This window comes from Urocampus carinirostris, chromosome 3 (assembly GCF_059441175.1).
Source record: "Urocampus carinirostris isolate Australia breed hairy pipefish chromosome 3, RoL_Ucar_1.0, whole genome shotgun sequence".
NCBI lineage: Eukaryota > Metazoa > Chordata > Actinopteri > Syngnathiformes > Syngnathidae > Urocampus > Urocampus carinirostris.
The window spans coordinates 64,705,125-64,717,912 of NC_142351.1; the positions used below are offsets into that span (position 1 = coordinate 64,705,125).

The window sequence follows — 12,788 nt, forward strand, 5'->3', positions numbered from 1 at the left end:
CAGATCTACAAAATGGAGTTCCAACTTCCTGTTTCCCGGTCCGTTTCGTGACATAACGACAGTAAAGAGAATTTTATGTTTTTTCCACCTGCAACCAAAGGAAGTGTTTGACAATAATTGTCAGACCATTTTTAAAGAAAAAAAACAAATTCTTAAATTTTTTTCAGTGATGACATCATAAAGTACATTTTGGTTCAAGTCCCACCAATTCATCCCCAGCAGCCGGCGCCTCGCCTGTCCCTCTACTTGACCTCACAGCTTCAATATGGCGTCGTGGTCGTCTTCCACCGACAGTGTTCCCTTTTTCTCAGTAAGGGTGTCCTCTTTCCAATCAAAAAATAATAATCAGGAATGTTTTTTTCCCTTAGCATTTCTATGGGTTCCGCATACCGACAAGTCAGCTTTTCAAAATAGAGGAAGAAAACAGATGAGCAATTCCTTCCAAAGCTTTATTATATAATATTTTGGCCATAAATGAGCTAGCAGATGTGGTTTACTGTTATGCTTATACAAAAAGGTCATTCCAGAAGCTAGATGAAACTGCTAAATGAAACTATCATACTCATCATATTTGGGGAAATCTGGCTCAAGCCGTTTAACCTTTGCCTGAAGAAACGATTGTATTTTGATAAAAAGGACCTAACTTATTATGATCTAAGGAAAGCGCTTTATATACGCATAATAGCGGTAAATACAAGTAAATTAAAAAAAAAAGTATTTAGTGAAAAATATGACAAGAGTTTCAACTGTGTTTGCCCTCAGAGGATCTTCAGAGGACTTTGGAGCATTTGTTGAAGTACCGAGCCTCCAAGAAGCTCGACCTGAAGGACCCCGGCAGGTAAGCGCAAAAGTTGGGGTTTTCCTATGTTATGAAGGAAATGAAGATGCTAGGGCTGCAACTAACCACTACTTTTATAGTCGACTAGTCCAGTGTTTTTCAATTAGTGTGCCGTGAGACTTTGTCTCGTGTGCCGCAGAAAATTGCCCAATTCTATCTTGGCAAAAGCTCTCACTCTTTTAGCTTTCTTTCAATGATCACCTGAGTAACTGTCATTCATCTGTAGCAGTAGGTGGCAGACAGGGTTGGTGGGGTTACTTTAAAAATGTATTCCGATACAGCCACTAGTTACCTGTTGAAAAATGTAGTCAGTAACGTAATCCATGTACCATAATATTACAGTAATGTAACTTGATTATTTCCAATTACTTTTGGATTACTCCAATACCAAATATGCTAATAAAAGACGAAAGAAACTACATATAAATAAAATTACTAAATTTTGTGTAATACAAATCAACAGTGTAACCTTGTAAAAGAAATAGAGGAAACCAAGGTCAGGTAGTTGCTTGTAGTCCTACAAAGAAAATGCTTAAATCTTAACCACATAGTATAGTTTATTAAGCAAAAAAAAAAAGCTTTCTCTTTCAAATTGCAGCCAAAATACGCTCTGTTTTAGTTCACATTATTAATTAAGAGCACATTAAGAGCCCAATATTGTTTTAAACACACAAAGTGTTCACTTTCTAAATTTTCAACAAAAATTCCAAGCAAGTGAAAGTTATTGAACACCACAATGTAAATTCAGGCAGGTGCTTTTGAGTTTAAATTAAAAGTATAGGCTTACAGCACAATATACAAAATAGAATTAAAGTCTGCTCCTTGTACAGTGAACACAAAAATATTACTTTAGCCTTTCATCTCGCTCTCACGCCATTAAGTAAATACAGCACGTAGGTAGATGAAATATGAATCTAAGTATGGGCCTAAAGCAAAATTCCAAATGGAAATAGTCTGTTAACAAAACACTAAGTGCTCTTTTTAAGTTTACTATATAGATTAAGGGCACCCACAATACACAACTCTAAACAGAAATAAAGTATACTTCTTATGTATTGAACACCAAATTCTCATACTGATGTCCTTCGCACCATGTTTAACAAATCAGGTGTGCTTTCTGAATTTTCAAAAATGAAATAAAAGGACAATCAAAACAAATGTAAGGTACTACACTTTAAGAACATAAAACAAGGCAAAAAGAACATTTGCTGCTTATACATTTGCAGAACTAGTGTGTAGGAGGTAGGAACCATTTGTAAAATCCTGAGACTGGTAATGTGGAGCCCAACTGTAGTCTTATATTCAATCAAAACTGAGCTTTGGGCAAAACTTTCTGTTATAACGAAGGAGAAGGACTTGTTCCATGAGGTCATCAGACATTCTACTACGAGATGAGGGAAGTACATTTCCACCATTACTGAAAAGGCGTTCAACTGGAGCACTGGAAGGCAGCGTAGTATTGTACTTCATGAAGTGCTCCTTGACCAAAGAAAATGCATTCAGGGAGTCCATGGTCTTATAGGTATCATCAAGGAACCTCTGAACCTCTTCTCTGCTGTGCTCTTCAGTCCTGTTTTTCTTCCCAAACACAAAAAAATCTTCATCTGATCCATCAGTGTCAGAGATGGTGTTTGTCGCAGCTGCAGGAGATTTTCCAAAGAGCTTGCCTCCTGAACCATTGTTTGGCACATATCCTCTTTCTTCTCAAAAGGAAGCCAACACATGCAGAATTTTGGTAGTTGTAGCCATTTTTGCATCACGGCTGCTTAGAATGGCACCAAAGCGAAGATCAATTGCATCAATGACTGCAGTAATAATGTGTGCTGTGTACATCACTTGTGGTTCCTTCTCAGAGAGCTTAGATTTGAGGCTTAAGATTGTTGAAATGAGGAACCCCAGATAGCACTTTTTCTCCCGCTGTAGAATATCAATGGATTGAGCAAGTGGCTGTAAGACAGCTACATATTCCCTGAGAAATGTAATCCCATGAGGGTTCAGCCTGGTCACACAGAGTCTTGAGCAGATGTCTGCCAGCTGATCTTCTGTAAGTTCAGTCAGTTTGGCAATGGCCATATATTCAGAGTTCCACCTTGTGACACATGGAACCGTAACTCTCATACTGGCAATATCCTGCACGACTTCTGCAGCTGCTGATGATCGATGTGCTTTGTTCCATATAGAAGCACACTTTCCCATTGCACTTCGATACACTTTCCAGGACGGCCCTTTTGATGCTGCTTTATCCACCTCATCGGTGGCAATCAAGTTAAGTGTGTGTGCGCTGCACACCGTTGATGAGGAGGGAGAAGAAGTGAAGTTCCTCATCTATCTCCACCTCCAGAGCTGTGTCCATTTCCAAGAACCTAATTCCATCATCCAAATCATCTGGTGCTGCCCCCTCACTTGTTTCAAATTCTCTGAAAGCCTTAACAAAGTTACTCCTATTGTCTGTAACTGTGGCCCTTACTTTGTGCTGCAACTTATAGTCTGCATGTATTTCACTGATTTTTGCTGCAAGGACATCAAAAGTATGCCGTCCCTTCACTCGTGCACAGGCCAGTGCTGCTGACTTCCTCTCAAGAGTATCCTCAATCCAGTGGCATGTCATACCAAAAAAGCCTCTGTTGTTTGCAGTCCACAAGTCTGCTGTTGTGCACATATATGACAGTCAAGTTTTCTTTCATGGCAGCAAATTCCCTCTCTATACGCTGCACTAGTGTCTTTCTGCACATGACTGTTTTGCCACCGCTGATTCTCTCTATGAGCTTTTTGAATGAAGGCTGCTCAACCAAGGAGAAAGGTTGAACGTCATCAATCACAAAGTCAAATATCAGTCTACTGACAGCACTCTGGGATGTGTTGTGTCCAAGTTCAAGGATTACCTGTTTGAAGGGAGGATGCCAGACCTCTTGGCCATCTTCGGATTTACTAGGCTGTCCATTCATCTCAGATTGACTGGTGTCCTCCTTAGTCTGATGCAACTTTCTTGGATGCCTCCTCTGCAACAACACAAATAAAAAATTAAACAATTGTAATATACATTTTATATAGGTATATATGCATATTGTATATACATATATATATATATATATATATAATGCTTAATCTATTCAGTAACTCATAACACTGACAATAAAAATACCTCAAAGATCATAAAGCTTTGTATTGTTAGTAGAGGTAAGATCGGGCCAAAAAAAAGCACCCGAGCCCGACGCAGGCCCGAGGGGTATTAAACCCGACCCGGACCGAGCCCGACTAATTAACTGGATTTGCTGGCCCGGCCCGAGGGGAGCCCGAAATTACATATTTTATTTATAAGGAGGGGTGATTTATGATAACAAATTAAACTCTGCCTTTTGTTACAACATCTAGGCCTAAGTTAAATAAAACTGTATAAACATTTACATCTTTTATATTTCTGTGTCTGCACTGCAGATGTTACATTAAGCGACAATCTGTCATTGACGGGTTTTTTTTAGAGGCGGCGTAAACATTTAAGGGCGTCCGTCATTTTGACGACTTGATCATTGGGCCATAATCCACAGAGGCAGTACGTCCTTGAGATTCTAGTCTTGTCTGATCAGCGTCGAGGTCCCAGTCTTTTTGCTATCGTATGCGAGCAAATTGCCACATTGACACTCAGCGAAGCCAACGCAAGACTCTGTATCATTTTCTACTATCAATTTGAAAGTGCTCCACACTTCACTCTTACCAGAGTGTGTTTTCCTCGTCAGTTCTCCTCTCTTTAGTTTATCCTTCACTTCTTGTTGGTCCGACGACTCCGACTCCATATCGGGGATACCAGGCCAAAATCATGCGAATTTGCGCAGGGGAAGATTATTAAGAGGATGTAGCGAGCAGAGACGGGAGTCGTAGGCGGAGTGCCAAACAAAGGTGCCAACGGGAGCTGCTTTAATGACATGTAAACTTGCAATAACAAAACCAACACGGGAGTCGCTAGAACCGGTCGAATTAAGAGTCCCCCTAGGAACTCGCTAACTAAACAATGGTTCCGTGGGTGAATTATGTACAACCCACTACAAGGACAGCATTCACGTCACATGCACAGAGCATGCTCTGGCTCCGTTAAATAGCAATTACAGCTCCTTCTCCGTTTTATCCAAATTATTTATTTTATAACCAGTATTCCTTGGTCTAGTATCCATACATAGTTTAAGTATATATTTTTAATGAACATATATTTATAATTATTAATTAATTTAAAAAAAAAAAAAAAAAAAAGCAGGACCGAACCCGACCCGACCCGACCGTATGACTGACATTTCAGGCCCGACCCGGCCCGAAATTGCCTCGGGTTCGGGTTCGGGCTTGGGCTCGGGCCATAAATCTTAGGTCTAATTGTTAGTCACAATGGTAGTAGGTGAAAAATTCCCAAGGAAAAGAGGTAGTACTGACATATCCCAAAGTTATGTACTGGTCATTCCCTTAATGCTCAGTATATTCATTTAGTGATCATGGAAACTGGGCAATTATTTTACTCATTTACTTTTTTGTCAACATATAATATAGAACATTTCCATCTAATCTGCAATTATTTCACATAACATTTTCTCTCATCTTTTTGATGCATAACAATATTAAGGCATCACTAGATTTAAGACTGGACTGAGGCACAGATAATGACAATGCAAGTTTGTCACACTTATTTATAAATAGGAAAAGCATAAATAGTGATTTAAACTATACAATCAGATCAGATGATGTTGACTTAATCTTTGATTAACCACCTGAATGAACTGATGCATTTAGCTTAGGCTTACTTGTGCACTTTACGTTAGGCTTGTAAACCACTACTGGTAAGGCAAAAAGGACGAACATTAACATTATGCCACCGTTAATGCACTATTTCACACTAATAGTCAACTTACTGGAAATTCGCCTTGGCTCTGACAGCTCATCACCACTGTGGGTTTCCCATCCTTGTTACGTTAGCTACTTAATACGAAAGTCATTATCTATACATCAAATGATGATTATGTTGTCTTAATACAGAGAATCACGTTTGTTAACTTAGAATCGCTTCATGAACACTGAAACGCGGAAAACGAGTGAGTCACGCAGATGCTTGGCAGTCTCTCTCTCTGTCTCGAACATATTTTTGTTTAGTTTTTGTTAACAAATTTAACACTACCACGTAGAGTACTAACCTGCTCATCAAGCTCACCATTCAGGCACATTCATTCACCATTGACGCAGCAATTTGGGTAATTAAGTGTCTTGCTCAAGGACACATCGACATGTGGGAATATAGGACAGACTTTAATTACCAGCAAACGAGAGCTATTGTTTGACAAAACACTGAAAATATAGCTGGAGAATATTTTCCAGGGTTAGTAGTTGTAGCAGTATCAGCAGGTACGCTAGCTAACTAAAGTTAACTTAAGCTAATAATAGCGGTCTTACCTGTGAAGGTTTCTTCAAATTAGAAGTGGAGTCCTTGGACAATGACAGCAGTTTCACAGCTGGAAGGCATAACTTGCACTGCACGGTGTTGTTGTTGCCCTTTTCAGCTCGATGAACAAAATAATGACGAAATTTCCACCCAGTAAAGGCAATCTTTTCATTGGAGGCCATGCCAGCAACTGCAAAGATTCTCTCAGTGCCGTGAGTCTCATGAAGTGTTGATGTGGTGCGTCAGTGACAGCATAATGGAATGATGATAGGCACAATTCGTGTATCGGCGCATTATGTATATATAAATATACGTATGAATAAATTGTAATCCTGCAAAATAATCCTTATTTTTACTAAATGTACCTGTAATTTGATTACGTCTTTTTTTTTCTGTAACTGTAGCGGTATACAATTACATTTTTTAGGTATCCAAATTACGTAACGCCTTTCCATATATTCTGTTGATCCCCTGCCTTTTTTCTTTTTTTAAAACCAATTATCTGCTCATGAGATATGTATATGTAATGACTTATTTTGTTTATTTAAGATTGCACTGCTAAAATGATAAAACATATTGAATAAAGTAAAGATCTTAAACATGTTTTTCTGATTTCAATGATTATTTTTAGGTACAATGTCTTACCAGCTCAGTAGCCTAGATGGTAGGGCGCCCGCTTTGAGACTGGGAGGTTGCTGGTTCGCGCCTCGGCCGAGTCATACCTAAGACTTATAACATGGGTAAATGGTGGCGCCCTCTGCCTGCGGCTGCATCGGCTCGCTACAATGGGTCAGGTGTATCGACATTTCGTTCTGTGTACATTGTTACACAGAATGACAATACAAAGGAAATTATTATTATTAAATGAAATTTGTGGATCATGAGCCACGGTGACCACAAAACGACCCACCTCATCACTGTAAGCAACAGGATCATTTCAGTTTAAAAAAAAGAACATACATTTAATTAAATAATTAATTTCAAATATTTTCGATAGATGGTTTGCCTCGAGATGTTTTAATGAAAAGTTGTGTCTTGGATTAAAAAAAGGTTGGAAAACACCGGACTAGTCATGGACTGTTGAAACAATTAGTCGAACCTTGAGATAATCTTCTTGTCAAGTCAAGTCAAGTCAAGTCAAGTCAAGTCAAGTCAAGTCAAGTCAAATTTATTTATATAGCCCTTAATCACAAAAATGTCTCAAAGGACTGCACAGGATTACAGTTACAAAATTACACAATTACCTGATCTTAAACTAGCAAACCAGCATGCGGGCAAGGAAAAACTCAAAAACCTCAGTGTGAGGAGAAAAGAGAAACCTTGAGAAAGGACCTCACATGTGGTAATCCCCCTTCCAGGATTGAACAGGGTGAATTACAATTAGCATTACTGTACACAGAATAGTAAACACTAGGTAAGATGTTGAAAATGTCCGGAAAGAGCATGACATCAACGACGACGCCAGCTGGTAAATGCAGGGGTTGACATGCTGCAGGTCAGACCCCGGTCCGCTGACCCATCCCAAATCATCCTTCTCCTTCGTATCAGCCAGGCAGGCCTCAGAAAAAGACAGGACAAAACAGAATACGAGGTGGGCATCAATCATATGCTTTGGAATAGAAGTGTGTCTTAAGCCTCAATTTAAAAACTTCCGTTGAGGTTGCAGATCTTATCTCCAGAGGCAGGGCATTCCACAACACCGGGGCCCGGATGGAGAACGCTCTCGAGCCCGCAGACTTCTTGGCTCTCGGAATCACAAGTAGACCGGCATTTTCCGAGCGCAGACTCCGTGTAGGAACATAGGGGGAAATCAAATCAGAGAGATAAGAGGGTGCAAGCCCATGCAAACATTTATATGTTAATAAGAGAACCTTAAAGTCACATCTTAAGTGGACTGGGAGCCAGTGCAAGTTGGCCAATACAGGTGTAATATGCTCAAACTTTTTAGTCTTAGTCAAAAGTCTAGCTGCCGCATTCTGAACCAGCTGCAAACTTTTAATGCTAGACATCGGGAGACCAGAAAGCAATACATTACAGTAATCAAGCCGAGAAGTAATAAACGCATGAATTAAAATCTCTGCATCTGATTGGGACAGCATTGAACGAATCTTCGCAATATTACGGAGGTGGTAGAAAGCTATTCTAGTAATATTTTTCACATGTAACTGAAACGACAGATTAGGATCAAATATAACACCTAGATTTTTGACCGAGTCACTATGGGTGATATTACATTTGTCTAGGTTCAGGGTAATGTTTGAAAACAAATGACGACAGTGAGCTGGACCAATAATCAACATTTCAGTTTTTTCTGGGTTAAGGCGTAAAAAATTATTTGACATCCATCTTTGAATCTCAGTAAGGCAATCCTCCAGATTTCTAAAACTTAAATGTCCAGTTTTTTCCAGTGGCACATACAGTTGAGTGTCATCTGCATAGCAATGGAAACTAATATTATACTTGCGGATAATGTCACCAAGCGGGATCATATAAATACTAAAAAGAAGGGGGCCAAGTACAGAGCCTTGAGGAACACCACAAGGGACATTAGATATTTTAGAGGTCATATTGCCATAGTTAACACATTGCATCCTGTCTGACAGGTAGGACCTAAACCACGAGAGTACAGTTCCTGAGATACCAATGCGTTCTAGACGAATCAATAATATGTTGTGGTCGACCGTATCAAAAGCAGCGCTGAGATCCAGCAGCAGTAACATTGATGAGGCACCAGAATCTATTGTTAAAAGGAGATCATTGGTTACTTTTGCAAGGGCTGTCTCAGTAGAATGATTTGCTCTAAATGCTGACTGGACAGTTTCAAAAAGGTTATTTTCTGACATGAAGTCATTTAGCTGCTGTGCAACGACCTTTTCAAGTAATTTCGCAAGAAATGGCAGATTTGACACTGGCCTATAATTACCTAGGCTTTCTGGGTCAAGGTTAGGTCGCTTAAGCGTGGGTTTAATGACGGCAGACTTGAAGGCTACAGGAACAATACCCGAGGATAGCGATATATTAATAATATTTAAAACTGATGGTCCTAAGATCTCAAACAGATCCTTCACCAGTGAAGCTGGAAACGGATCAAGCAGGCACGTAGTTTGTTTGGCCCTACTGACCATCTGTGTTAGATTATCAAGGGACAATTCATTGAAACTAGAGAATGTTTCTAAACAACCGCTGACACAGTCCATACCTAGCACCTCCACATCTTTGATATAGGAGGAGGAAACAGAGCGTTCTTTTAAAATTTCATTCCTGATTAGTTGAATCTTTTTATTAAAAAATTCCATAATGTCATTAGCAGAATGAGTGCAACCATTTGGGTTAAGTTGTTGTCTGGTAAGTTTCACCACTGTGTCAAATAAAAATTTTGGATTATTCTTATGTTCAACAATAATCTTAGAGAAATACGAAGCTTTAGCTGAGGCAAGAGCTACTTTATATTTCAGCAAACTGTCACACCAGGCCAGTCGAAAAACCTCCAGCTTAGTAGTGCGCCATTTTCGTTCAATTTTTCTGCAACTTTGTTTGAGTAACCTAGTTTCTTCAGTAAACCAAGGTGTATTCTTCTTGGGTCGGAATTTATACTTTAGGGGCGCCACAGAATCAAGAACATTTACCAAAGCAGTATTGAAGTTGTTTGTAAGTGAGTCAACAGACCCAGTGTACGAAGGGAAGGCTGCAGTTACCGTAGGTAATAATTCTTTTAAGGCTAACACCGTTTTAGGGCGGATATTGCGACTGCTAAAGCCTATATTTTCCTTATCACAGTAAACATTAAACAACACCTCACATTTAACAAAATAGTGATCAGAGATGGCATTAGGATACGGTAACACTGTAACATTTGAGGCTACTACGCCACGGGTCAGGACAAGATCTAGAGTGTTCCCATCTTTATGAGTTGGCACATCAACTATTTGATTGAAACCAAATGTATCCATCAGTGACTTAAATGCAATTGCAAGTGAATTTGATGGGGAGTTTATGTGAACATTAAAATCACCAATAATTACAACATTATCCGCATACGTAACTAAGTCTGTTAACAAATCAGAAAATTCTTCCAAAAAATTTGAGTATGGTCCAGGTGGGCGATACACAACAACTACATAAATTGGTGTTGACATTAAGGACCTCATAACAAGTGCTTCAAACGTTTTAAAACGTTTTAAAACTAGTAGGGGTATTAGAAGTACATTTCAACCTATTTTCCGATATAAGAGCAACACCTCCACCTTTTTTGCATGGTCGTGCCAAGTGCGCACTCACAAAGTTAGGGGGAGAAGCCTCATTTAACACTACAAACTCATGTGGTTTCTTCTATCTTCTTTTTTAGCATGAAATTGATTTAACGATGTATAGGCCCCTCCATCAACCAAGGGATTACTGTAGCCATTTTAGCGGCTGTATCCAGGCTAAAGTTTGTACCAAAGAGTACCAAAACTTTACAAATGACACCGCCATTTCTGTATGTTAGCGCTCAAGACAGAGACCCCATTGCACATAAGCAACTCTCAGCAGAGATCCAAAAAACGTGTCTGGCGACAATAGTCAACAATGGCATTGTCAACTAATTCTATTATGAATTTTTTTTTGCCCACTGCGACTAATGGTAACAGCCCTAGAAGACGCTGATTGTCTTTAAAACGGCTCGTACGGGCGCTTGAAACCCAGGAAAATGCTTTCATTTTTATTGTGTTTTTAAGGTGTGATCAAACCATATGATACGGAGCGGGTAAACCCGTGTATGCCGTCAGGCTCTCTGCTGGTGAAGGATTGTATTGTATTGTATTGTATTTATTTATTCAGCCAGTATAAACCATAAACATGATATGTACAAGAAATCATTTAACACGTGAACGCTCAATAATGATAATATAATAGATTTAAAAGAATAAAAAGGATAGAGTAAAAAAATATATTGTAGTGTATAATACAAGGTAATCATATAAAATAGTTTGAAAAGAAAGAACATGTAAATAACAAGACAAGAGTAGAATAGGTCGGAGGAACGTCTTTGGCATAATAATACTATACATAATAACCTAATCAATTACCGTTGAACATGCGAATAGCTATAAACTCTCCTTAAGACGTGTAGTCTTACTCACAATGGACCGAAGACGGCAACCTGACAGCAGGTAATTAAAGTACCTGCGAGCAGGGGGAATGGGATCGTCTATAATTTTTAGCGTTCGTTTTCTAGTTCGTTCGATGTAGATACTTTGCAGGGACAGGATTCCAGTACCTATTATTTCCTCTGGCGTCCTCACTACTGATTCTATCTTTGACAATTCTTTCTGATTGACGCGACCAAACCAAACTATGATTGACCTAGTTAAAACGGATTCAATGATAGCACGATAAAAATTGACTAGAATGAATCGACGGACTCTGAATTATTTGAGTTGAGGAATGAAGTAGAGCCTTTGTCTGGCTGACTTTAGAATATCAATAGCATTGACAGTCCATGTGAGGTCAGCTGACAAGTAAGTACCCAGAAACTTGAAAAAAATGGACCAGTTTGACCTCACTACCATAATTGACAGCGGCACATGCGGGGGAGGCTTAGTAAGGAAATCTATTATCATCTCCTTAGTTTTACCTACATTCAATTACAGATTACTCTCATGATACCAGGTGGTCACAGCAGTGCACCCCCCTGTTGTTCAGAGGGTTTTATGTTGGGTAGAGCAAAGTGGAATGAATGTTTGGTGAATGTGAGTGTGTTTTTGACTCTGGCCAACTTTTATTAGGGGGATATGGCTTAGCTATATAGAAGTCTGGGGCAATAATTACAAAAGTTCACTACAGTCCCTTTTTATCCTTCAAAAACGTGCAATTAGAACTATACACAGGGTAGGATATCGAGATCATACTATTATTTTATTCCTGCAGTCCAAATTATTAAAAATAGATGATTTAGTAAATTTTTCACTGCACAACTGCTGTTTAAGGTCAACAAAAACATAGTGCCTGAAAACATCCATAAATTATTCATTCGGAAAGAAGGAAATTATAACTTAAGGGGCTGTAGTGAATTCATGATCCCAAAAGTGAGAACCACCAGAAGTATGTGTGTGTCTGTGTGTGGAGTCAAGCTTTGGAACGGTTTGCAAGACGAGATCAAACGATGTCCAACTTTTCACTTGTTCAAATTTAAATACAAAAAAACATTCCTGGTGGAATACAGAGATGAAGAAAATCAGGTATGAGGGATAAGAGAAAGTGGGAATTGTGCGTCTAGAACTATGATTAACTTTGTGTTATTGTTGCTGTTGTTACATCATAACTGTTATTATTAGTATTATTACAATTGTTATATAATTGGTGTGTTTAAAAGGGAAGGTGAAGGGGTAGGGAATATAAGCATTTGCTTCTGACTACCCATTTTCGAACATATTATGTAATATTATTTTGTTGTTGAGTTATTGTTTTTGTTCTGTTTTTATTTTAATGTTCGAATAAAGTTTTCATTCATTCATTCATAGATAAATATGTCAATTGCAGATATATTTGTGGATCTCC

The 12,788-nt window shown here is 38.9% G+C and overlaps 2 protein-coding genes across 8 annotated transcripts in view; one reads left to right on the top strand and one right to left on the bottom strand.

Annotated features, from left to right (window-relative positions):
- Nucleotides 1-11,833, bottom strand: part of LOC148370473 (uncharacterized) — a 12,458-nt gene extending 625 nt beyond the window's left edge. The window contains exons 1-3 of one of the 2 annotated variants that reach the window (XR_015850147.1): nt 4,551-11,833; nt 3,721-3,837; nt 1-3,618 (exon numbers count right to left, since the gene is read on the bottom strand). The exon at nt 1-3,618 is cut by the window's left edge and continues 624 nt beyond it. Coding sequence is in view for 1 of the 2 variants with exons in the window: in XM_088333010.1 (XP_088189136.1) it covers nt 3,427-3,618; nt 3,721-3,837; nt 6,263-6,433 (480 nt within the window). In the remaining variant the exon portion in view is untranslated. The remainder of the gene's footprint in view (nt 3,619-3,720; nt 3,838-4,550) is intronic. The other variant, XM_088333010.1, reaches the window with a different exon arrangement.
- Nucleotides 1-12,788, top strand: part of LOC148370472 (meiotic recombination protein REC8 homolog) — a 44,473-nt gene that overhangs the window by 4,169 nt on the left and 27,516 nt on the right. For all 6 annotated transcript variants that reach the window (XM_088333005.1, XM_088333007.1, XM_088333003.1 and 3 more), the window contains exons 3-4: nt 168-310; nt 763-838. In XM_088333005.1, coding sequence (XP_088189131.1) covers nt 168-310; nt 763-838 — 219 coding nt within the window. The remainder of the gene's footprint in view (nt 1-167; nt 311-762; nt 839-12,788) is intronic.